Raw genomic sequence first — 27,786 nt, forward strand, 5'->3', positions numbered from 1 at the left:
CAAGTCAGTCAACTACCCAACTTTAAAATGGAAAAAAGATTTAAATGGACTTTTTTTTTCCAAACACACCATAAAAATGCTCCAGAGGTATAAGAAAAAGTCATCAACATCACTGTTTATCAAGGAAATGCAAATAAAACCCAATGAGATATCACCTCATACCTGTTAAAAGTGGCTAGTACCAAAAAGTCAAATCATAATTGTTGGTGAAGATGGGGGGAAAACACAGTTTTGATGGAGATCCAAATTGAAAATCATTAAGGAAAACATTATGGAAGTTCCTCAAAAAATTAAGTGACTATATGACCCAACAATCCCACTTCTGGGTATACATCCAAAATAAACAAAAATCACTATCTTGAAGAACTACTTGCAACTTCATGTTCCTGTGGCAAGATTCACAGTAGCTAGAAACAGAGACAACCTAAGTTCCTGTACATGGATAAACAGGGATGAACAGACAATGTGGTATATATACAATGGAAGAATATTCAGCCATATAAAAGAAATAAATTATGCCATTTACAACAGCATGGATAACCTTGAAGACATCATGCTAAAAGAAATAAAGACAAATATGACATGATCTCACTTATTTATGGAATATGAAAAAGTAGAATTTATAGAAACACACATTGGTGGTTACCAGGGGTTGGGAGAAGGAAAATGTGGGAAAATGTTGGTCAAAGGGTAGAAACTTTCAGATATAAGATGGATCATTTCTGGGGATCTAACATACAGCATGGTGAACATAGTAAACAATACAATATTTTATACTTTAAATTTGCCAAGAGAGTAGATTTTAAATATTCTCTCTCTCTCTCTCTCACACACACACACACACACACACAACTATGTGATATGTGAGGTGGTCAAAATGTCAACTAACTTCATGATGGCAGTCATTTCACCATGCATATAACAAATCATCATATGTAGACTTTAAATATTTACAACTTTATTTGTCAATTGTACCTCAATTAAACTAGGAAAAAAAAAAGTTGTCTGTTGCATCATCATTCCCAAGAAATGGTATTGAAATTTAATTATTTAACATAATGAGATTAGGTCCATAAAGCACAATATATGCATTAAGTGAAAGATTGTGAGGTAATTGAAAAGGTTTAGCTCCTGGCATAATTAATAACATATTTTCGGGGCCAGCGCTGTGATGCAAGGGGTTGATACCCTGCCCTGCAGTGTCAGCATCCCATATGGATGCTAGTTTGAGTCAGCTGTTCCTCTTGCAATACAGCTGCCTGCTACTGTCCCTGGGAAAGCAGCAGAGGATGGTCCAAGTCCTTGGGCCCCTGCACCCATGCTGGAAACCCGGAGAAAGCTCCTGGCTCCTGGCTTCAGACTGGCTCAGCTGTGTCCATCTGGGGAGTGAACTGACGAATGGAAGACTTCTCTCTGTCTCTACCTCTCCCTCTAACTCATGTCTTTCAAATAAATAAAATAAATCTTTTTTATAAAAACACTTATAATAAATAAAATTTAAATGAACTCAACTGCTGAATTATCCTAGTAATCTTATTGAAATGCCTTACCACTCCAAAGGCAAAGAAATAGAGGACCTTTCTCGTGAGGAAACAAGAAAATAGTGCGTAAGGTGAAAATGTCCCTGAGATTTCATCTTCTCGAGTTAGAGGCCAGCCTCCATTGACTGGTAACCTTAGTAAATTAATGCAGTGACTCTGGGTTTGTAAGGTTCCGCTTAATCTTTAAATCTCTGTTGGCCCTAAATCTCAGCTGCATTCCCCATTCAGTATGTCCCAGACATCCAGTGAGGCCGTCCCACGGTGCTGGGGGTCTGTGGGCTCCTTCAGACAGGTGGAATGTGCTTCACAAGCAAGCTGTCGGCTCTGGCTGGAAAGCTGTCTCCAGGCCAAGTGGCATCTCCCCCACTAACGGCTTCTTGTGCTGCATGTGTGACCATGCAGCGTTAAATTACACCTCCAGGGTGGTTGCCATCTTTCACTCAGAGCTGGCAGAGGAAGAGGCTGGGTCTCTGGGGAGAGTCAAACTGGTTCCAGGAGATCCAGGCTATCTTGTGTGACCTTATGGCTTTAAATCTCATCTCCAGGGTGGCTGCACTCTTCCACCCAGAGCAAGTAGAGGAGGGGAGGCTGAGGCTCTAAGGAGACGGACAGTGTCCAAGAGACCCTCACTATCTCCTTGGGCCCCAAGCCAATCAGCATACATATGTGAAACCCTCTGTCCAATGGACACCACCAATAGGATGACCCAATGACCAGACAGTAATGCTTTACAAGCCCAGGACACTTCCTCAATGCCAGGGTCCTGCTTGGGCACTCCACCCGGTTTCCTCTAGGACCAGATGCTTTCTCTGTCGCTTGCCAATCAAATAAGTTTCTTTTATGTCTAATAGAAGTTTCTGCCTCTTTGCAAATTGTTTCATGGCTTTTTTTTTTTTTTTGACAGGAAGAGTGGACAGTGAGAGAGAGAGAGAGAGAGAGAGAGAGAAAGGTCTTCCTTTTTTCCATTGGTTCACCCCTCAATGGTCGCTGCAGCTGGCGTGCTGCAGCAGGCGCACCGTGCCGATCCGAAGCCAGGAGCCAGGTGCTTCTCTTGGTCTCTCATGCGGGTGCAGGGCCAAAGGACTTGGGCCATCCTCCCCTGCACTCCCAGGCCACAGCAGAGAGCTGAACAGGAAGAGGAGCGACTGGGACAGAATCCGGCGCCCTGACCAGGACTAGAACCCAGTGTGCTGGCGCCACAGGCAGAGCATTAGCCTATTGAGCCGTGGCGCCAGCCGGCTTTTTATTTCTATACTAAGCTGAGGAAAAGAACCCACAAGACTTGCTCTGACAACCGTCCTCCACTCTGTTGACATCCAGGCAACAACCTGAGTCTATTTCTTTGTTTTTAAATTGTATTTAAGGTATAACAAATGTCATGCATTTCATATATACACATTTAGGAACACAGTGATTCTTCCCAAACTACCCAGAAATGAAGGTAGCACCATGGCAGTGCCTCACACACTCTTGACTCTCAAATCCCACCCTCACGGGTTCATTTTTTTGATTAGGAACCCCCGGCCCAGGTTCCCCAGAGCCCAAGAAGAGCTGGTACCCAACTCAGGCAAGACACCAGGGGACAGATTCTACCAGACGGATCCTGGGAAAGAAGCAGTCGGGCCAGTGGCCAAGAAGGACAGTGGCTTTGATACCCACTCCCTTGAGCTACACATTTACACAGACACAAAGCCTCCTTACCTGCAGAACCCAGGTGTTGTCCCGGAAGGGTGTCAGGCATGGGATAGTGGGTCACTTACTAAGACTCAAGAAGAGTAAAAACATGATCCCCATCTTCACTGACCTTGAGTCTGATGGAGTCCAGGGAGGAATCATATTTTCTACACAAATGCATACACACGTAGAGCGGTGACTGTCAAAAAAAAGCACCTGCCCTCAGCCAGGCCAGGGGAGGTTTCCAGAGCCAGTGGCCTGTGGGCAGAGCTCTGAAGGAACAGGAGAGGTGAAAAGGCAGAGGAGAGGGAAGACAGAGGGGACACGGGCAAAGGTTCTGACTTCTTGGTGCCTGCACAGTGGCTAAGTGGTAGGCCAGATGCTGCGATAATGCGTGGTCATAAGCAATAATGTACAGCTGAAATATTATATAAGATTATAATTATATAAGATTATAATATTATATAAGATTAAAAAACCCACAAAATTGTTCTTACCCAGAGGACAAAACACTGTGTCTAGTTGGGAGGTAGAACTGAGCTGGGGGATTTGCTAATCTGGTAAGAAGTGATCAAGGAGAAACAGAACCTAAGGCACATTGGCAGGTGCTAGAACAAGCAAAGGCAACTGCTTCCTGGGTGTACAGGCACGTGTCAGGGATAACTCGGAAAGTCTTATTCCAAAGACCTTGAAGACAAGTACTGCTAATGGTGCCTCTACCCTGCATCAAAGGCCCTCTGTAAGCTTTGGTGCTGGTGACTGACCCATTCTTGAAATTCCCCTGCCTGTCTTTTTCTCTTAATTCTCATCCTTTCTCATCAGCTTCCTTTCATCTGCCCACCTGCAAACTTACGCTATCCTCTGTCCACCTCTGCCCACCTGCAAACTTACGCTATCCTCTGTCCACCTGTGGATGTGCCATGGCCTCTGAAGGCCCTGTCTGCCTTATCATCAAAAGCCAGACTTCCCATGTGCAAACTTAGGCTCACCTCTGCCCTTTATTAACTCTGAATGTTTGCAGGTAACTATATAGAAATCGGCCTCTGCTCTGTCCACCTCTGCCCACCTGCAAACTTACGCTATCCTCTGTCCACCTGTGGATGTGCCATGGCTTCCGAAGGCCCTGTCTGCCTTCTCATCAAAAGCCAGACTTCCCATGTGCAAACTTAGGCTCACCTCTGCCCTTTATTAACTCTGAGTGTTTGCAGGTAACTATATAGAAATCGGCCTCTGCTCAGATCTCCCCAGGAGTCAGTCCCTGCTAAGCCCTTCTTGCATGTTGTCTACTGAATTGTCTTTAGGCAACAGTGCTGCGTGCCCCCCCATCTCAACCTCACATAGAAGCCTCAGCTATGAAACATAAAAACACGATTTTACAAATACAATGCATTCTATATAGTTCAAATGCGCAGTGTTTGCTAACGAAATCAATGAAGCTATTCTGATTTACACGCACATTTAAAATCAGGAGCTATGGAGCCTGGGGCTGGTGTTGTGGTGCACCGATTTAACCCGCTACCTGTGACACCAGCTTTCCATTCACAGTGCTTGGTCGAGCCTAGATGCTCCACTTCCCATCCAGTTCCCGGATAATGTGCTTGGGAAGGCAGCAGAAGATGGGCCAAGTACTTGGGTCTCTGCCACTCACGTGGGAGACCCAGATGAAGTTCCTGGTTACTGGCTTCAGCCTGGCCCATCCCCAGCTGTTGTGGCCATCTGTGGAGTAAACCAGTGGATGGAAGATTCTCTCTCTCTCTGTCTTTCCCTCTCTCTCTGTAACTCAACCTTTCAAATAAATAAGTCTTTTTAAAGAAAAGAGTATAAATTCTAAGTACCAGTCTGGGTTCAAGTCTGGGCTCTACCTCCTGGAAATAGTGAGACTTTGGACACACCCCTGGTGTCTCAGTTTCTACATATGAAAATGATAGCAAGTGTGTGCCTGACAGTCATGTTGAAGACTCAGGGAGCAAATGCAAGTCCCGCCACCACTGAAGCATTCAAAGGTCAGCCCTTGTCCTCCTGGTCAGCATCATCAACTCATTCTGTCCCTTGGTCCCTTGGCTGCTTTATTTTTTATTATTATTTTTATTTTTTTGACAGAGTTAGACAGTAAGAGAGAGACAGAGAGAAAGGTCTTCCTTTCAATGGTTCACCCCCCAAATGGCTGCTATGGCTGGAGCTGCACCGACCCGAAGCCAGGAGCCAGGTGCCTCTTCCTGGTCTCCCATACGGGTGCAGGGACCCGAGCACTTGGGCCATCCTCCACTGCCCTTGGCTGCTTCTTATAGACTTTTCTTGATGATCAGGTATCAGTTATGTATCATGATGAGAGGGCTTGGCAGACACACGTGTCTGATCACATGGCCCATAGCAGAAGGTGCTGCCTCCATGCCACCCACAAGGGAGGGGCCTGGCCACGTCGCAAATCCTCAGTAGAGCCGTCCAGCACAGCAAGTAGAGGTGGCCCAGATGATGGCAATACTTGGGTTTTGTGAGATTCCAGCACTGACTTGGAGCTCCTTGTGCTGCTTATTTGACTTTGCTATTCATGAGGATGACTGAACATTTGTTAACTATCAACAGGGATCTTTGAAATAAAAATTGATTCCAAACTTCTTTTGTACTCGGTTTTATAGTTCTTGAGTAATGTCAAGGGAAATAGGTACATAGGACTGGAGAGACAAATGAAAACCAAAGCCAAAAATATCTGGGAGAGGAAAATGGGAGGAATCACATATTCAGGACACAAAATACTTGCATACCTACAATGATTATTATAAATATTAAATATACCGTATCTGGGCCAGGCTGAAGCCAGGAGCCAGGAGCTCGGAGCTTCTTCTGGATCTTCCACATGGGTTTTGGAGCCCAAGCACATGGCCATCTTCTCCTGCTTTTCCCAAGCACATTAGCAGGAAGCTGGATCGGAAATGGAACAGCCAGAACTTGAACCAGCACCCATATGGGATGCTGGTTTCAGAGGTAGAGGTTTAATATGTTATGCCACAAGTCCAGCCCCAAGTTATGCTCTTAAATTAGGTCTTCAACACATAAGTATTTATTTAAAATAATAGCATAGACTTTTTTCACTATAAATTTTTTAGGTTTAAAATATTTAAACAGTAAACCTGGGATGATCTTCCGGGGGTAAGCTGTGCCCTAGAAGCAAGTTTGTGGAACACTGAGAATTCTGAAGGCCTAACTTTATTCCTCCTCCAGAGTCTCTGTGAATGTCTGGTGAGGGCTGGGGGCATGAAAAGAAGGCTGGTGAGGAGGCTGAGCCCAAGAAGAACATGAGCAGGACCCAGGTGAGTTCCAGTACCCAGGGGAAAGAAGCAAAAGACCCACAGAGGAAGGAGCAGGTGCCGTCAAAATGACCTAAAATTTGATATGATGTAGAGGGTAAGGGGTTCAGGACAGAGCTCAGGTCCTCTGGCAGGACCAGTTGAGGGGGCAGGACCATGAATCAACAAAGCTGGTCCATTCCCTCATCAACACTTGCTGTAGGTCCTGTCCCCAGCACCCTAAGCACATGAGGGAAAAAGATGACCCATCAGTCCCTGGAGCCAACCAGCTGGGCTTGAACCCTTCCCCCATAGCTTAGTATCTGGGGACCTTCTGGACTTGAGCCCTGTCTCCAGGTATCTGGAGACCTTAGATGAGTCAATGAGCTGCCATACATCCCGATTCCTCTTCCATAAAAACATGACCTTTTTATATAAATTATCACTTGTGGGAGGTATGATGGCTTAAGTACATTCACACATTTGAAATATTAAAAATTGCTCTGGGCACACAAAAAATGGTAATGACTTGCTGAAAGTAGCATTAAATCCAAGAGAACATATGGACAATAAATAAGCAATTATATTATAAAATTAACTGAAGTGGTCTGAAAAATTAAACAGTAAGGAATGCATGACAGATAGATAAAGCAGAGAATTTTTTAGAAATCTTGGCAAGAATGCATCTCTAACCAGAAGTTCAAGTCCTTGGCTGATCCGCTTCCAATCCAGCTTCCTGCTAATACACCTGGGAAAGCACTTGGGTCCCTGCCACCCATGGATATCCAGGCTCCTGGCTTCAGCTTGGCCCAGCCCCAGCCATTGCAGCCATCTGGAGGAGTGAACCAGCAGATGGAAGACCTTTCTCTCTGTCTTTCCCTCTATGTCTGAAACTGCCTTTCAAATAAATAAAACGAAACTTTTTAATAACAGAAAGAATGCATCTCTGAGGAGGTAACATTTGGGAAAGAACTAAAGGAACTGAAGGAACAAACTAGAAAGGCTGGGAGAGAATCGCCAAGCTCCAGGCAGGGCTGAGGCTGAGTCGGAGGGGATCGGAGCTCTGAGTTGGGAATGAACTTGGCGAATTCAAGGAAGAAGAAGAGCGCTGAGGAAGGAGGTGGAAGGCAAGTTTGAGGGGAAGTCAGAGATCGGGACTTGTCTTTCACATGAAGGTCCTGAGACGCGGGACTTTCTTCCTATAACTGCCAGTCACCGAGGACAGAAGACCAGCTCGTCCAGTGTCCATCACTACTACCAGCTGTGAGCTGCATGCAGACTTGCAAGGTCCTGGGAGAGCAGAGACGCGGCCCCGTGTGCTCTTCCTCTGCAGTGTTTGTATAGGCGTCATCTCATGGCACCTTCAGAGTGTGACTCAGGACGTCTGCAAGTCAGGATCACGGGCCAGCAGGATTCTGGGACCGTACTGGGAGAAACTCAGCTACAGGACGTGGACCCCACACACAGACCACCCTGACCCTGGACACTCCCCACATGCTTACAGCAAGCTCCACACATCTCACCTCCTCCTGAGGCTCCCAGAGAGCTTCTCACCAAAACAGAAAGACATTGCCTAGCCCTTTGGGGATATTTCAGGATTTTTCCCTAAATAATCAGTGGGTTTTTTTAATGACTACTGAGAAGTCAGAATGGCATATTTTCCTTTTGAGATGCTTTCTCCCAACACAATCTCACCTTAGAGGCTTGCTTCCTTTGATGTTAATTGCATGGAATTCAGGGAATTCAGCCTACATCTCCCTTTCATTCTTTGGCCCAAGCTCTGTCTCTGATGTGGTCTTTCATTCACCAATTTAATAAACACACACATAGAAAATCGCCACCAGGTACCAGGCATCCCACTAGGAGCCCGGGCCCTGGAACCAGCCAGAGCTTTGGGGAGGGAACTTCAGCACCTACATCATGTAGAAGGTTAACACATTCACAAGTATCAAAAAAAAAAAAAAAAAAAAAAAGCTTTTCATTTTCAAAAGACCAAATGACTGAATAAGCATACCGTATCTCACACCAGTCTTCTAACTGCCCAGTGTCAGCCCCCACTGAGACCCTTGCTGGAAGCCCTGGTGGGGCTGGGTGGTGTTGGGTGGGGAGGGTTCCCTGCTGTGCACACTGGGGCTCAGAGAGCTCTGAAACCACAGCCCGGCACTAGGATGCCCTCCACAAACACTGAAGAAGCAAACTCCATCAGGACTAACATTTCAGTCCACAAAACTTCCTCCCTGTCTGCAGGCCCTGGCTTCTGGAATAGATTTGAGAAGAACCAGCACTGGGGGCCGATGCTGTGGCATAGAGTTGAACCACCTCCTGCAGTGCCGGCATCCTACATGGGCACCTGTTCTAGTCCCGGCTACTCCACTTCCGATCCAGCTCGCTGTGGCCTAGGAACGCAGCAGAAGATGGCTCAAGTCCTTGGGCCCCTGTGCCCACATGGGAGACCCAGGAGAAGCTCCTGGCTCCTGGCTTCAGATAGGCCCAGCTCTGATCATTGCAGCCATTTGGGAAGTGAACCAGTGGATGGAAGACTTTCTCTCTCTCTTCCTCTGCCTCTGCCTCTCTCTAACTCTACCTTCCAAATAAATAAATAAATCTTTAAGAAAAAAAAAAGCCAGCATTGATTGAGGGCTCCTTATGTTCAGCTTCTTTCTACTTGTTTACACATATTCAGTTCTAATTCTCCAACTTCCTGTCAAAAAGTAGTGTTTTCATTCCCATTTACAGGAAAGGAAAATGCAGCCCAGGGAGGTGACCCAGGGCCAACAGGTGTCCAGGTGTCTGGTTCCTGCTATGTGCTAGTCAGACTCCGAGGTCCCTACCATCCACACAGACACTCTGCAGCCTCTGCTCCATCTCTGGACTTACACTTCAGGGGCCCTTCATCTATCTCTCTCTCTCTCTCTCTCTCTCTCTCTCTCTCTCTCTCATTCACCTAAACCTCACTGCACCAGGCACAAGCTCCCTCACATAGGTGCAGGTTGTTCATGCTGCCGCCTGTGCAAGGCAACAGGCAGTGATCCAGAGGGCCCCAGGAACTTCCTCAGTGGTAGACAAATGCCAGGCAAGAGGCAAACTCCACTCAAGTCTTGGAATCCTCACTTTCTGCACAAAGGGAGATTTGCCAGGATGACCTGGACCAGAAGTCAGGACACCTAGAAAGTCAGGTACACTTGCAAAGGACAGACTTGGGGAGAGAGCAGCTTTCCTAGGTGGTTCTCCTCCTCAACAGCCTCCCCACCACACCCCCACTTGCATTTCCACTGTCACTCAACCTCTGTTCCACACCCCAGTCTCTGCAAGGGTCAGCAGGCCCTCAAGGGCAAGGTCAGCCATCGAGCTCTGTGTGTCAGCAGGGCTCATCCACAGCTGACTCTCGGTTGACATCAGATGTGGGGCAGAGTAAGCAATTCTTCTTGCTGTGTGTGGCAGGTGGGTGTGCAAGGATGTGTGTGTGTGAGTGCATGAGAATGCTTGCAGGTGTAGGCTCTCAGTGTAACAGGAAATCTATAAATACCCCCAGGCACTTCCTTAATCAATCCTCAGAATGGCTCTGTGGGACCTCTCCACTCATTATTATCCCAATTTACAGAGCACTGAAGCACCAAAGCTACTGTCCAGGACCACAGGAGCCCGGGTCTGTCCACCACCACACTCATCATGGGGGCACTGCTTCTAGCAGTTTCTGGGTAGAGAGGGTCGATGTGCAGGTAATCTATGGCTGTGCCCTCTGCCATGCCACATGCTGGGGCAGGGAGGCGACCAGGGTAAGGCAGGAGAGGAAGACAGCCTTGGAGGTACCTCAGAGGCCCCAAGAAGGGACCCTGGAGCAGGAATCACCTCCTGAGACAATGGCTTCCATGTCTCTGTACTAATAACTGGGGGTGAAAGTGGAGAGATGGGAATCAAACTCCCAGGGAAATAGCATCCTTGGACAAAGTCCTTCTTGCAACCCCCAAAGCAAAGCTTCAGGTTCAGCGAATGAGCCACACTAAAATGGGGCAGAAGCAGCAGGGAAATGCAGGAGGGGAGGGCTGGGAGTACGTGTGCCTGCACAGAGGTTATATGAAGGACGTTCGGATGAGGAATGATTGGTTCTGATGGGGCAGGAGATTGCTTTACACAGCCTGGTCTTGCAGACTGCGCGCATTCTTCCCACCAGTCTATGGGACCAGAGATGAGGAAGGAAGGGCAGGCATTCGCCACGCCAGAACAGCAGGAGCAGGGGCAGACATCAAGGCGGCACAGGACACTACAGGACAGTGAAGGGATCTTCCAGAGGGAGAGCCTGGAGGTCAAGAAGTCTCCAGAGCAAAGGTTACAATGACCAAAGGAGCCCGGTCCGTGAACAGCGGCCAGAGAGGACGTGTGACCTGCTCAGGGAGCCACAACCGGGGCTTCGCTGCTTCTGAGACGACTGCTGGGACTTGCCTGGACGCTGAGTCAGTGCCAGCACCTCTTCCAAGGGCTCTACTTGTGCAGGGAGTCATCCCTCAGCCCTGAGCCCTGAGGCTTCTCCACTGACCCCAGGCAGCCACTCAGCCTGGGAGCGGAATGCTATCCCTGCTTAGCATTCGTATTTGATATTTAGGTGCACTTAATGGACCCTGGAAAGAAATTAGATTGATTCATTTGAAGAAGAAATGTCTTTCCCCCGCTCCCTACATGGTGAAACTCTTAAATGCTTCCACTTAATGGAAATGGAAATCTCCTCTCAAAACATTACTAAAAGTAATCATGACAATTTTTATGCGTTTCCACAATTTGTGGTGCTGTCTGTTCTCCTGCCGATGCTGCCTGGCTAGTGCCTCATCTTAAGGAAACTGCAAGGGTCCCCTCCGAGTCTGCCTCTGCCTTAACTGATCAGCTCCATCGGGGGAAAGACGTTCTCTATCATGCCCAGGTAGGAAGAGACTGCAGAATGGATTAAAATGCACCAAGGTTCCATCGACGTAACACTATTCACAGATACGAACACATTGATTACTTTTAACCCTGAATTCAAGCAACAGAAAACACACCTGAGACCCAGCCTTTGAGGCAACCATGATCACTTTTAAAAATTTCTTACTCCAGTTCTCCTTCCCGGAAATCTTAACTCTCACATTTCAATTAATCATCATTCATCTCTGCATCTCCTAGAGTACTGTACTTTTTCTGACTTGTAGGCAGCATCCAAGATGAATGGATAATGTGGAACCAAGATAAATACTGATTTGGATCAAAATGCCATACCCTTGTGTTGTGACATAGCAAGTAAAGCCACCACCTGCAACACTGGCATCCTATATTGGCACTGGTTCATGTCCCAGCTGCTCCACTTCCAATCCAGCTCCCTGCTAATGCATCTGTGAAAAGCAGAAGACAATGGCCCAAATGTCTGGGCCCATTCTACCCACATGGGAGACCCAGAAGAAGGGCTGGCTTCAGCCTAGCCCAGTTCTGGCCATTGTTGCCATTTGGGAAGTGAACCAGTGGATGGAACATCTCTGTCTCCCCTTCTCTCTAACTCTTTCAAATAAACTTTAAAAATTAAAAAAAAAAAATGCCATACTTTTGACTGACAAGTATGTGTTCAGCATATATTTCAGAAATGAGATAGATTGTCTAAATCAACTATGCATACATATATATCTATTTTTGTGAAGACATTTCTATGTATAGGAAGACCATTTGGGATCAATGACACTACTGGACTTCAAGGAAATCAGTGAAAATGGAATTAAAAGAGTATTACGTTGCAAAAAAATTTTGAAATCCATGCAGTATCTTCATAAAGTTCATTTTCATAAACTTGTTTATATATGTGTGTGTGTACGTGATGATTACTACTTAGAACAGCAGTGGCATTTAAGTATTGGCACATAAAATGAAATTTCTGAGAGGCTCCATAACACTTAATTAAGGAAATACGTGGCCCCTGCATCTGTTCTGTTCCATCTCTGCTGCGTGACAGCTGGGGCCGACACACCCTGTCACTGGGCCTCGTGATAGCCACTGTCTGAAGGGAGTGCATAGCAGAGCTCTGACAAGAGTGCACCTGGATACAAGAGTCCTGGGAAAAGCCGCTCACTGTCTGCATCGCTCTTTTTTATATATGTATTTATTTATTTGAAAGGAAGACAGACAGAAAGGGAGAGACAGAGGAAGAAAGCTTCCATTGCTGGTTTACTGTCCAAATGGCCACAACAGCCAGGGCTGGGCCAGGCTGAACTCAGGAACCAGGAGCTTCTTCCAGGTCTCCCACATGGGTGCAGGGTCCCAAGCTCTTGGGCAATTTTTTGCTGCTTTCCAAGGCCATTAACAGGGAGCTGGATTAGAAGTGGAGCAGCTGGGACATAAATAGGTGCCCATATGGGATGCTGGCATCCAGGCAGCAGCTTTACCTGCTAAGACACAACACTGACCCCATCTGCATCAGTCTTTTTTTTTTTTTTTTTTTTGACAGGCAGAGTGGACAGTGAGAGAGAGAGAGACAGAAAGTGAAAGGTCTTCCTTTGCCGTTGGTTCACCCTCCAATGGCCGCTGCTGCAGCCGGCGCACCGCGCTGATCCGATGGCAGGAGCCAGGAGCCAGGTGCTTTTCCTGGTCTCCCATGGGGTGCAGGGCCCAAGCACCTGGGCCATCCTCCACTGCACTCCCTGGCCATAGCAGAGAGCTGGCCTGGAAGAGGGGCAACCGGGACAGAATCCGGCGCCCCGACCGGGACTAGAACCCGGTGTGCCGGCGCCGCAAGGTGGAGGATTAGCCTATTGAGCCACGGCGCCGGCCTTGCATCAGTCTTTAAGCAGGACAATACACCCATCAGCACCTCTGCAGGCTACGGGCTCGGTCCTGCGACCTAGCTGAAGCAGCACACCCACATCCTCTCATCTCAACTTCAGGCTGAATCCAGCAACAACGTCCTGTCCACTCAGCTCCATTGGCCTGCAGAGTCCTTTTGTCTCTAAGACATCACATCATCCTGGTGTAACCTCTCTCCAGGTCACCACCGTCCAGGGGATGTCTCTTTGGGCTCCAGCTACCATCTTTCTCTACACCACGCACTGTGTGAGGGGCTTCACCAGCACACCCCATGTCCCCTAGGCAAAGGTGGATATTAGCCCCATTACAACAAAAGACGCCCAAGGTGCAGAGGCTGAAGGGCTTACTCTGTCACAGGCAGTGCTGGTGGACAAGTGGTAGGTCCTCTTCCCTGCAGGACCTGCCTCCCTAATAACCAAATTCCTCACGCTGTGATTGTCACTGATTCATCCCACAGTTAAAGGGGGACTGGAAGATGTCGCGGTGGCTTTTTTTCTTCTGTGTTTTGGAATAATCAATGGATGTCCTGGGCTCAGTGAGCCATTTGACAGCCATTGGTAATTTCCACTTTCCTACTCCAGTAAGGACAGAGACCTGTGGCCTTTGAGTCACACTGACCCCCTCCCAAGCTGAGCCAGCACCTCCTCAGTGTTTCACACCTACACAGAAGTGGCTCCCTGTGTCCTGCGTATCAGGGCTCATGAGTACATCTGACACTGTTAGAGCTGTCACCAATTCACAAGCCTGTCCTGTCCCTGGAGCGTGGATCTTTCCAGAATGTCTAAGGGCAGAACTGTTCCAAACCAGTGTGAGGCCAAAGCCTGCCCCAGTCTACTCAATGGAACGCACTCCTACAGCTAAGTCGGACCAGAACAAACCTGCAGTGTTCCAGAGAAATCGTTCCCAAAGCACTTTTTAAAGAAATGTTGCAAAAAAAAAAAAAAAATCAGCACAATGGTATTGGCGTCATGCAAGGAGGGAATTATTATTGCATTTTATTCACGGGATCTAGTCACAAATATCCAGCTTGTAAAATAAGATAACAGGGAATCTATCTCAATGACCTATAAAACTGAAATATGTTTCCACATAATGTCACTATTAGAGAACTGAATATTTTAAAAGAAAGCAGAAACAGAATTCTGTTCCTTGAAACAACACCATGTGTTTGAACAGCGCTGAGTTGATGCCATCAAAGTGTTCCACTGCATCTGGCTGTGCCCTTGAGACAAAATCAGTGCCCCCAGGATGGCACAGGGCAGCCTGCACACGTGGCCTCAGCTGCGCTTCTCATGTCAGCCCCACCCTCACCGGCAGCGACATCAGATCCGGCACTGTCCCATAAACGCCCTTGCTCTACGCAGGTCCTGGTGACATGGCACACTGTTACCTCTGCCAGGATTGTTCTGCCCTACTGTTGCCTGTGGGACCAGATCTGCTTGTGCTCCGTGCCCTCGCTGGAGAGACCCTCTGCAGCGGAGCCCCCAGATTCTCGACCCACCTGATGTCATCAACACTCTGCCTCTGCAGTGCCCATCTGGCTCTCCTCTGTCTGCTGGAGAGGACTTCAAGCCCTGCCAGGGAGAAGGCAGCTTCTCGTGCCCAGACACGGGGCCCAGGACCAGCAGAGGACTGGGCACTGTTAAGTAGGCAACCACTCCCTGTGTTAACAGCAGCTGCTAACCTATCTGGCAGCTACCAGGAGCCTACTAGTAGTGTCAGGCAGCTTTCCAACCCTGCAAAAATCCATCTGATGCCTACCACAAACCTGGGAGGTGAGTGCCACCTACCATACCCATTTTATAGATGAGGAACCTGAAAAACGACTGGGGAAAAACACGTGTCTAAATTCAGGCAGCTTAGAAGTGATTGAAATAGGATTTAAACCTGGATCCCTGCAGCTTCTCTAAACAGAGAGCTTTTCTGTGTCCATTTGAGAGACAAGGAGAAGAAAACAGTCAAATAATGTGTCCCAATATGATCATTCAACTAAGGGATGCCAAAGACACAGTTAGATTCCGTTAGAGTCCTCCCAGCTCCGCCTTTTCAATGTATCATAATTGGCTGCCAAAATGTATTTTTTCCCTATGTTTTCCTTCAGAGATGCAGGGCTCAGACGTCTGAAAAGATGACTGCCAAAGCACTGCCCATCCCTGCACAGACAGTGCTACCTATGCAGGAGCAAGGTCTGTGTCTGCCTTGGACGCTGGGCTGGCCCCATCGCTTGCTTTGACCAGTGGAATCTGGGGTGGAGGGACCCTGTACCAGTACCTGTGCAACACTCAACTGGCCTGGAATCTTCCACACACTATTGGTGAACTGAAAGAAGTCGACCACCCAAGTGGTCAGCAGTTCAGCACTCCCTTACCTAGCCCAGCCAGCCCAACTGGGGGTCAGACACATGAGTGAGGCATCCTGGATGCCCTGCACACACACACACACACACTCTCTCTCTCTCTCTCTTTCTCTCTCTCTCTCTCTCTCAGCTGATCCCTCTGCTGAAAGCAGCACACACATGACCCTAGCCAAGGCCATGTAACTAGAAACACCAGAACAGACAAAACAATCATTGTTTTAAACTACTAAGCTTTGGAGTACTCCATAATACAGTAGGATCTAGCTGACAGTAATGCGGCTGAGAAATTCATCGTGTGGAAGAAATCACGGTGCCGTGCACCCTCACCCTGGCACAGTCCTGCACATGCTACTGGTCATGGGTCGGTATCCTCATTTCAGGTGAGAGAACAAAGCTGAAGGTGCTGATAACACACCAGGGGTCCCCTCACTAGTTCATCCCACAGTGTCAGCATCCAAACCCCGTACTCTCTGTGGATGCCATCAATCTTCTGCTGGAAGTTGGTGCAGGGGATAGGATGGGGTGGACAACACAGCATGGGAGACAAGGAGAGGAATGCAGGCCTCTCTAATCCCACTGAATGGACAAAGGACAGAGAGCAGTGGCAGCCACCTGTTCCCAGTCCCTGGTACTTGATTTCTTCCTAGGAAAGGGCATGGAGTGGGAGAAGGAGCTCCTTGGAAATATGGTGACTTGACCATTCCTTACACTGCTCTGCCCACAGTCAGGCTAGAAGCAGGTGGTTAGCAGTGTTTTTTCTCCTTAGTAGATCACAGTTTCTATTGGCCAATAGCTCAGAAACTATAGGTCTCGCCTGACAGCCATGCAGTTCACATTCCTGTTCCTCCGTGGTGGAGCTAAGTAGACCACTGCAACTGCACTGTGAACAGTGGGCACTCAACTGTATGTGACTTCATTCACCATAATATCACTGCTGCTTCCAAATTAATCTTACAAAATGTGGCTATGACCAGAACTCTTAGCTCTGCTGGATATGATGTCCATAATGTTTTTTGGCTAGACTTGCTTTTATAATTAAACAAATTTTCTACAGCTCTACTTTTTATTGCCTTCTTTTCTCTCCCCTACGCTAAGCCTTTCTCCTTACATAGCTCGTCTAATATAGCTCATCTATACAGATGTCTATAGACGTCTAGCTCGTCTACGTAGTTCTCTCAGATTCACTAAGGAGGCACTACTTATATTTCTACTTACTGATCTAATGCCTAACCAATTTCTTATGCAATATGTTCTGTATTTCTGACCCCACAATGTATTACAGAGTACTTGCTGGGATCACTCAGGTCCTGACTTAAAACTCCTGCTCCCTTGAGATTAGGAACTGGAATGTCCCCGGTAATCCTTCTCCCCAGGATGGAAGCATTGCTTTAGGACCTCTCATTCTGGATGGGAAGTATTCACTGCTGCTTCCCGTGAAGCCACCTATATAGCCTTTAACAACAGCCATCTCCCTGCCTGCCTACTCGGTGGCATTTCTCACCATTTCCGCTCTGACTTGACTCGGCCCTACACAGCCAGTTTTTCCCCAGCTGTTCCTAGGAGAGCGTGTTTCCCTTTCACCAGATTCCCCTTATAACAATACACAGGCATGGCCACTTGCAACAGCAGATTCCATTTCCAAATACGTATCCAACTCTTGAAAATGATTTACCGCATGCCTGTGGGTGCTGTGCACGCTGCTGCACCCTTGCATGGGGTGATGGGGTGATGACCGAAGGTTTAGCTCCGGGAGGGGGCAAGCACCCCACAGCATCCTTCTGCTCACCTGTCTGCCCAACGATGGAGGCACTCAGTCTGTGGGGGATCCTTGAGGATACCTTCAAGGTCACTCGGATCTGGTAATACCTAAGAAGAGAGCAGAGGACAGACTGCTGAACATCGGCTCCTTGGTTATATATCTGCACTTAATCCTGAAAGACTCAGGGGACCATGGGAGTTTCTAGGCAGCATGCAACACCACGTGGACCAAAAAGATGTACATTTTGTCAGCAACAAGAACACTTACCCCACCTTCCTGAACCACTGGCTAAAGGGAACAGGCTTTCTTGTTGCAGCTTTGCCTGTGGCTGTTAGCATTTCTGGCTTACTGGTTTCCCCAGTATCAGCCTGGGACAGAGGCTAAAAGAAAATGTAGAGAACTCACTGCTATGTGGTTTGCTGGGTTCTGAGGCCCTTAGCCTGTCTACTTTGTTCTCTATGGTTAAGGGTCTTCTTTTGTTTTGATTTATATATGCTGTCTGGGAGTTTCAATTGGAAGGATACTCAAGGAAATGTTTACTGTTTTTATTTTTTTGAGAGATAGAAAAACATACAGAGACTGAGACAGATAGAGAAACCCATCCCATCTACTGTTTCACTCTCCAAATGCCTGCAACAGCCTAGGCTGGGCTGAGGGTGAAACTAGGTGCCAAGAGTGCAATCCAGGATTCCCACATGGGTGGCAGGAACCCAAATGCATGAGTCAGCACTGCTGCTTCCCAGGACCTGTGTTAGCAGAAACCTGGAGTAAGGAACCAGAGCTGGGAATTGAACCTGGGCTCCCAGGAGTAGAACCCAGATATCTTAACCACTAGGCAAACATGTGCTCCTGCTCTATTTTTATAGAACCCAAAGTCACGAGAGGTAATTTGCTGTGTTTATTCCACATTTTATAGATGCATAAACAAGTTCAGAGAAGCTACATGATGTATTCAAAGTCACACAGCTTGGAAATGAGGTCACCCAGGCTACAGCTATAAACCAGTGGTGGTGGATACACAGTCTTTGTTGTACACCTCCTCTGTTCATCACAACAGACACCACACTGCCAGCAGAAACAGTCTGCAAGTGAAGTCAAAGTGGTCCTGGGACAATAGCATGGCACTCCCCCAGCCATGAGGTCGCCGAGCCGTGGGAGACCAATGAGCTCACGGTCCACCCTATTGCACTTTGCATATTGACATTCCGCTTCCCAACAGACTTAAAAATCAATGGATGAGGAGAGCAGCGGTGACGCCACAAATGTCCCCAAGTGCTCACCAGCGAAAGGTTGCTGATTGCAAAGCTCAGAACTTCCACAGATGCTTCTATGCTTACAGCAAAAGTAGGGGACTTAAGAGAGATTACTGATAGCATGGGGATTTGGAATGATGGAATTTGCAAACGGAGTGATATGCTGAAGGTAAGGGAACAGAAACACACTGGAGAACGTGTCTGGCAATGCCTCAACAAACACTGGGCACCCATATCTCTAAAGGAAGAGGTTATTTGTATGTGTTAAAACACAACAGAGACTCAGTTTGTAGGTCTATTCTCTACCATGTTTTAAACCATCTGTTTCTCTGTAACGCAGACTTCCTGGACTACAGAGAAGCCAAATTCCTTAAAGCATCTCTCACATGATCCACCTGCGCTCTCTCTCTCTCCCCATCATCTTCAACATTGCTCAGTCTTGAATAACATCAAGTGAACTCCGTGCCTTGAGCTTCACACTGTCCCTTCTCTCTCCAACTCTGCTGACAGAGCTATGAATAATGAGAGCCCCATCTACCCCAGTTTAAAAGGACACCACGTAGGGAGCCTGGGCTCCCACCCTCCACCCAGCATTAACAAGGGCATAAATATGCCCTATGACATTTGACCAAGGTGCTAACAGAAATTTGTTGTAGAAAGGATAGGCTGTTTTACAATAAATTCTCCTGAAGCAATTGGATAACCACAGACAAAACAGCAACAAATAAACAAGTGTCATGTTTAATCTCACACATACACAAAAACTACATCAAAATGGATCACTAACATAATGAAACTATAAAGCTATAAAACTTAAATGAAATACAAAATGTTACTGAACATATCCTAGATATAGAGCTACACAAATAATTCTTCTACTTGACACTGAAAGCATGATCCATAAAAGAAAAAAAAAGATCAATTTCACTAAAATTAAACACTGCTGTTCCATGAAAGAACAAAAGAATCCTGTTAAGAGGATTAAAATGAAAGCTACAGCATGGGAGAAAATATTTGCAAATTATACGCTACTGACCATCACTCTTTGTGTACTCTGTATTTGCGAATTTGCCTACTCATTAAAATGTGTTTATAATCCGAAATACAAGACACACAGTATGGGCATTCACAAACACAAGTACAGGGGCGCAAATGTGACCCACTTGATGCCCAAATTCCCAATGGAAGTCGAACAAATCTGCAGTCTGGGTGTCACCTTATTCTTGTGCTCTTTGCTGGTGACTGTGCTGTTTGAAATGACTGCTAAAGGCAGTGCTGAAGTAGCCATCCTATGTGCAGGAAGACCTGGGGGCACCTTACAGGAAATAAATGTATTCAAGAAATTGCACTCAGGCATCAGGTAGGGTACTGCTGACTGAGTCAACAATATATGAATATATTATGTAAAGGATCTTTAAAGAGAAACACACATAAACCAGGGCAAACACATGAAGAGACATCACCAAAGAGGACTCGCCAGGAGCAAATAAGCAAGAAAAGATGTCCAAATGCCCTCACCATCCAAAGCAATACAGAGGTTCAGCACAAGCCTTGCCAAAATTCTAGTGACGTTTTTCATAGAAATAGAGAAAATAAGACTGTGTGTGGAACCACAGAAGATCTGAAATAGCTAAAACTCTCCTGAGAAAGAAGAAAAAAGGTGCGGACATCAGATTTCCTGGTTTTAAATTGTATTAGAAAGCTATAGTAATCAAAACAGTATGATACTCAGCCGGTGCCGAGGCTCACTAGGCTAATCCTCTGCCTGCGGCGCCGGCACTCTGAGTTCTAGTCTCGGTCGGGGCGCTGGATTCTGTCCCGGTTGCTCCTCATCCAGGCCAGCTCTCTGCTGTGGCCCGGGAGTGCAGTGGAGGATGGCCCAAGTGCTTGGGCCCTGCACCCCATGGGAGACCAGGAGAAGCACCTGGCTCCTGGCTTCAGATCAGCGCGGTGCACCGGCCGCAGTGGCCATTGGGGGGTGAACCAACGGTAAAGGAAAACCTTTCTCTCTGTCTCTCTCTCTCTCACTGTCCACTCTGCCTGTCAAAAAAAAAAAAAAAAAAGAAAAAAATAGTATGATACTGACATAGAAACATATTAATGGAACAGAGAGGAAAATTCAGGAATAAATCTAAGAAGATACAACCAACAAGTATTTCAAAGGGACACAAGAACATCCCATGGAGAAAGAAGAATATCTTCAAAATAGTGCTGGGAAAACTGGATATCTTGATGCAAAGGAATGAAGTTGGATACCTACTTTACATCACTTAGAAAAACTAACTCACTGTTCTAGCATTGTTGCTAGTAGTGATTAAGCCACTGCCTGTAGCACCAGCATCCCATAAGGGTGCCGGTTCAAGTCCTGGCTGCTCCAGTTCAGATCCAGATCCCAGTAATGCACCTGGGAAATCAGTGGAGGATGGCCCAAGTGTTTGGGTCCCTGCATCCAGGTGGGAGACCCAGATGAAGCTCCTAGCTCCTGGCTCGTAGTTTCTTGTTCATTTGGGGCTTAACAGCAGAAGGAAGATCTCTCTCTCTCTCTCTCTCTCTCTCTCTCTCTCTCTCTCTCCCTGTGTGTGTGTGTGTATGTGTGTGTGTCTCCCTCTCTCTCTTTGTAACTATGCCTTTCAAATAAATAAAATGTTGAAACAAACTAACTCACAATGCTTTAAAGTCTTATATGTAAGACCTGAAAACATTAAAAGCTAGAAGAAAAAATAGGGGAAAGCTCTTTAAAACTGTTCTTTGCAATCACTAATTTTGACAACACCAAAATCATAGGCAACAAAAACAAAAATAAGCAACTTGGAGTGCATCCAACTAAGACACTTCTACCCAGCAAAGGAAACAATCAACAAAATGAAATGGCAACTACTTGGAAGAAGATGTGTGCAAGTCATATATCCAATAAGAGATTATCTAAAATAAAGAGCTCATACAAGTCCATAACAAATAATAACACAGTTTTTTTAATGGTCAAGGGACCTGAGTAGAGAATCTTTCAAAGCAGACAAAGAAACGACAAAAAGATATGTGAAAAGCTGCTCAACGTCACTAGTTATTAGGGAAATGCAAATCAAAACTACAATGAGCTCTCAACTCATACCCATTAGGGAGATTATATATAGAAAAGACAAAAGATAAAAATTGCTAGTGAAGATGTTGAGAAAAAAAGAACACTTGTATACTGTTGATGGGAATATAAACTACTACAACTGCAAAGGAAAACAGCATGAACAGTACTAAAATAAAAAATAGAACCCACGATCCCTCTGCTGGCATGAACTGAAAGGAAAGGAAGTCAGAACCTCATAGAGAAGTCAGGACTCCTGTGTTCCCTGTAGCATTATTCACAATAGCCAGGATATGAACCATCCTGGATACCCATGGATTGATGGATGGGATATTTATATATATTTTACATATATATAAATTTTATGTATAATATATAAAATATTCATTTCTTTTTATTTTTTTTTATTTTTGACTGGCAGAGTGGACAGTGAGAGAGAGAGAGAGAGACAGAGAGACAGAGAGACAGAGAGAAAGGTTTTCCTTTACCGTTGGTTCACCCTCCAATGGCCATGGCGGCCAGTGTGCTTCAGCCGGCGCACCGCGTTGATCTGAAGCCAGGAGCCAGGTGCTTCTCCTTGTCTCCCATGTGGGTGCAGGGCCCAAGGACTTGGGCCATCCTCCACTGCCCTCCCAGGCCACAGCAGAGAGCTGGACTGGAAGAGGAGCAACCAGGACTAGTATCCAGTTCCCCAAATGGGACTAGAACCCGGGGTGCTGGCGCTGCAGGTGGAGGATTAGCCTATTGAGCCACGGCGCCAGCCTTATTATTCATTTCTTTAAAAGGAGACATTGCTATTTGCAACGACATGTATGAGCCTGGAGGACATTATGCCAAGGGAATTATACCAGACACGCACACAAAAAGGATTACAATACCTTGCTTATATGTGGACCGTTTGGGTAGTGAATCAATGGGTGGGAGATGCTATCTCTTCCTTCCTCTCTGTGTCTTTGTCTCTCTCTCTCTCTCTCTGACTCTCAAAGGAACAAATTCTTTTTAAAAACATTACCAAATCTCAGGTATTCTATTATAGCAACAGAAAACAAAGACAACTGCCATCATGAAAGCCCAATGGAGGCAAAAGCGAAAGTAACCTCAAGTGCCTGCATCCGAGAGAGGTCAACGTCTCAGAGCAGAAGGCACCTGCCCCGTCCCCAGTGGGTCTCCACTGTGCAGAAACACTGACTGTGTATTGCTGGATCTTTCCATTCTCTGAGAGAAGCTAGCAATTTGACTTTTTAAATAAAACATCTTTAAAATGCTAAGTACTGCTCCATAAATCAATGACAATAACAACAGCAGTAGCAAAAACAATTAGCATCAGTAACCGTGGCCAGGATACTAGTGATAAAGCTCTGTGTCAACAAGATGAAGCACATTTGCAGCTAAATCCCACGGGTCACTAATTGACAAACTCTTATTGATACAAATACCAGATGTTACTTTTTGCCTGTGCACCGCAGTCATTCCATCACCAAGCTCAACCACCAGTCGTCATAGTTCAACAGCTTCTTCCCTGAACTTAACACAGGTCAGTTATCACCAAGGTCTAGGCATTGCTTTCTTACAGTCTGTACTTGAAACTGTTACAGTAAGCTGTTGGACATCTCTGTGCCAGAACCTGTACTAGGAACTCCCACCTCCAGCCTCATCTGTAGTGTCAACTGAGAACGAAATTGAGCCACCAGAGAGATGGAACTCCAGCCCCAAAGCCACAGAGCTGGCAGAGGGAGGTTGGAACGCCAACTCCAGAGACAGGAGTGTGTTTTTCTCCTGCCATACCCCATAGGAGTCGCGTTTTGTTGTGCAGATTAGACCTCATTTTATCATTGATTCCAAAGAGCTCCCCGAATTTTTGTTCCCTAAAAGCACTTGATCCTCCTGAATCCTGCTTCAAAGAATCAGTGTTCATGTTGAACTTCAGATGCATTACAGGCACAATTTGACAGAAACATGCTTCATTTGGGTTGATCGACTTGGGCTATGCCCTGAATAAACAAAATGCTTAAACTACTTCAGTAATTCTCTTTCAAGTTTCCTTTGAAGTTTCTGCCAAGTCAGAAATCCATAAGCTACACATTAAAACACAACACGCATGGCATTGTTTGACACCTGCAGGCTATCTTCGATGCACCTACCTTGATTTCTATATTAAAGATGAGAAAATTAACATCTAGAGATAGAGTTTTGTCTGCGTTCACATACTCAGGAAGTGATGTAGGTAAATCTTCAAAAACACATTTGTTATTTTACATGTGGGAATCCTTTGACCATCTAAGAGCCTCTTTCTTCTAGCTGGCATCATTCAAAAAAGGTGGTGAAGGAGTGAGCTTTCAGCTAGTTTTTAGAGAATGAGTAAGCGGTAGGAGAAGTTGCAAAAATGAGTTCCATTCAGAATGAACAAGAAGCTAAGAGCAGAAGGTGGAAACCTCAGACAACAGGCTGATATGTTTGAGCTGTCAAGATTTTCAAAGGGCTCCATCATTAAGACTCGCACTAAACAGATCCTTTCCATAACACAGTAGGCATAACTACATCCCCTAAGACATCTATGCCCTCATCCTCAGTACCTGTAAATATGTCACACAAATGTGAATCAAGTTGCAGATGGAACTAAGGCTGCTAACCAGCTAGTTGAAATTGCAGCATCAGCAGAAAAAGATGCAGCATTGAAAGAGAATTACAGACCAATATCCCTGATGAACATAGATGCAAAAATCCTCAACAAAATTCTCGCCAATAGAATACAACAACACATCAGAAAGATCATCCACCCAGACCAAGTGGGATTTATCCCTGGTATGCAGGGATGGTTCAATGTGTGCAAAATAATCAATGTGATACACCACATTAACAGACTGCAGAAGAAAAACCATATGATTATCTCAATAGACGCCGAGAAAGCATTTGATAAAATACAACACCATTTCATGATGAAAGCTCTAAGCAAACTGGGTATGGAAGGAACATTCCTCAGTACAATCAAAGCAATCTATGAAAAACCGATGGCCAGCATCCTATTGAATGGGGAAAAGTTGGAAGCATTTCCACTGAGATCTGGTACCAGACAGGGATACCCACGCTCACCACAGCTATTTAACATAGTTCTGGAAGATTTAGCCAGAGCTATTAGGCAAGAAAAAGAAATTAAAGGGATACAAATTGGGAAGGAAGAACTCAAACTATCCCTATTTGCAGATGATATGATTCTTTATTAAGGGGATCCAAAGAACTCTACTAAGAGACTATTGGAACTCGTAAAAGAGTTTGGCAAAGTAGCAGGGTATAAAATCAATACACAAAAATCAATAGCCTTTGTATACATAGGCAATGCCATGGCTGAGGAAGAACTGCTAAGATCAATCCCATTCACAATAGCTACAAAAACAATCAAATACCTTGAAATAAACTTAACCAAGGACGTTAAGGATCTCTACAATGAAAATTACAAAACCTTAAAGAAAGAAATAGAAGAGGATACCAAGAAATGGAAAAATCTTCCATGCTCATGGATTGGAGAATCAACATCATCAAAATGTCCATTCTCCCAAAAGCAATTTATAGATTCAATGCAATACCAAGCAAAATACCAAAGAAATTCTTCTCAGATCTGGAAAAAATGATGCTGAAATTCATATGGAGACACAGGAGACCTCAAATAGCTAAAGCAATCTTGTACAACAAAAACAAAGCCGGAGGCATCATAATACCAGATTTCAGGACATACTACAGGGCAGTTGTAATCAAAACAGCATGGTACTGGTACAGAAACAGATGGATAGACCAATGGAACAGAATGGAAACACCACAAATCAATCCAAACATCTACAGCCAACTCATATTTGATCAAGGATACAAAACCAATCCCTGGAGTAAGGACAATCTATTCAATAAATGGTGCTGGGAAAATTGGATTTCCACATGCAGAATCATGAAGCAAGACCCCTACCTTTCACCTTACACAAAAATCCACTCAACATGGATTAAAGACTTAAATCTACAACCTGACACCATCAAATTATTAGAGAGCATTGGAAAAACCCTGCAAGATATAGGTACCAGTAATGAATTCTTGGAAAATACCCCAGAAGCACAGGCAGTCAAAGCCAAAATTAACATTTGGGATTGCATCAAATTGAGAAGTTTCTATACTGCAAAAGAAACAGTCAGGAAAGTGAAGAGGCAACCAACAGAATGGGAAAAAATATTGGCAAACTATGCAACTGATAAAGGGTTGATAACCAGAATCTACAAAGAGATCAAGAAACTCCACAACAACAAAACAAACAACCCACTTAAGAGATGGGCCAAGGACCTCAATAGACATTATTCAAAAGAGGAAATCCAAATGGCCAACAGACACATGAAAAAATGTTAAAGATCACCAGCAATCAGGGAAATGCAAATCAAAACCATAATGAGCTTTCACCTCACCCCAGGTAGAAAGGCTCACATTCAGAAATTACCAACAATAGATGCTGGACAGGATGCGGGGGAAAAGGGACACTAACCCACTGATGGTGGGAATGAAAACTGGTCAAGCCACTATGGAAGTCAGTCTGGAGATTCCTCAGAAACCTGAATATGACCCTACCATTCAACCCAGCCATCCCACTCCTTGGAATGTACCCAAAGGAAATTAAATTGGCAAACAAAAAAGCTGTCTGCACATTAATGTTTATTGCAGCTCAATTCACAATAGCTAAGACCTGGAACCAACCCAAATGCCCATCAACAGTAGACTGGATAAAGAAATTATGGGACATGTACTCTATAGAATACTATACAGCAGTCAAAAACAACAAAACCCGGTCATTTGCAACAAGATGGAGGAATTTGGAAAACATCATGCTGAGTGAATTAAGCCAGTCCCAAAGGGACAAATATCATATGTTCTCCCTGATCAGTGACAACTAACTGAGCACCAAAGGGGAAACTTGTTGAAGTGAAATGGACACAATGAGAAACAGTGACTTGATCAGCTCTTGTCCTGACAGTTGATGTACAATGTAATACTTTATCCATTATAGTATTTTTTTTGTTCTAGTACCATTGGTTGAACTCTGTAATTAACACACAATTATTCTTACATGTTTAAATTTTAACTGAAAAGTGATCCCTGTTAGGAATTTGGAAAACATTGTGCTGAGTGAAATAAGCCAATCCCAAAGGGACAAATACCATATGTTCTCCCTGATAGGTGACAACTAACTGAGCACCAAAAAGGAAACCTGTTAAAGTGAAATGAACACTATGAGAAATGGTGACTTGATCAGCCCTTGCCCTGACTGTTGATGAATAACTTAATATGTTATCCCTCTTAGTATTTTTTTTTGTTTGTGCTACTTAATACTTTTGGTTGAATACTGTAATCAATACACAATTATTCTTAAGTGCTGAAATTTAACTGAAAAGTGATCACTGTTAAATATAAGAGTGGGAATAAGAGAGGGAAGAGATGTGCAATTCAGGACATGCTCAAGCTGACGTACCTCAAACGGTAGAGTTAGAAATATACCAGGGGATTCCAATTCAATCTCATCAAGGTGGCATGTACCAATGCCATCTCACTAGTCCCAGTGATCAATTTCTGTTCACAATTGATCATAATGATAGGACTAAGAACCAAAGGGATCACATAAACAAGAATAGTGTCTGCAAATACTAGATGATAGAATCAAAAAGGGAGAGAATGATCCAACATGGGAAGTGAGATACACAGCAGACCCATAGAATGGCAGATGTCCTAAAAAGCACTCTGGCCTCAGAATCAGCCCTTAAGGCATGCAGATCCGGCTGAAAAGCCCAGGAGAGTATTTCAGGCATGGAAAGCCAAGACACTCTGGGGGGAAAAAAAAAAAACCTAAATGAAAGATCTCTGTGAGTGAGATCCCAGTGGAAAGAACGGGTCATCAAAGAAGGAGGTACCTTTCTCTGAAGGGAGGAGAGAACTTCCACTTTGACCATGGCCTTGTCTAAATATGATCAGAGTCGGTGAACTCAGGGGGCTTCCATAGCCTTGGCAGC

General features: G+C 45.4%; 1 protein-coding gene across 4 annotated transcripts in view; it reads right to left on the reverse strand.

Annotated features, from left to right (window-relative positions):
- FAM135B (family with sequence similarity 135 member B) overlaps positions 1 to 27,786 on the reverse strand; it is a 369,646-nt gene that overhangs the window by 158,268 nt on the left and 183,592 nt on the right. For all 4 annotated transcript variants that reach the window (XM_070075533.2, XM_070075534.2, XM_089335756.1 and 1 more), the window contains exon 3: positions 17,455 to 17,534. In XM_070075533.2, coding sequence (XP_069931634.2) covers positions 17,455 to 17,534 — 80 coding nt within the window. The remainder of the gene's footprint in view (positions 1 to 17,454; positions 17,535 to 27,786) is intronic.

This window comes from Oryctolagus cuniculus, chromosome 6, assembly GCF_051225735.1.
Source record: "Oryctolagus cuniculus isolate XC-2025 breed Fujian yellow rabbit chromosome 6, ASM5122573v1, whole genome shotgun sequence".
NCBI classification, from domain to species: domain Eukaryota; kingdom Metazoa; phylum Chordata; class Mammalia; order Lagomorpha; family Leporidae; genus Oryctolagus; species Oryctolagus cuniculus.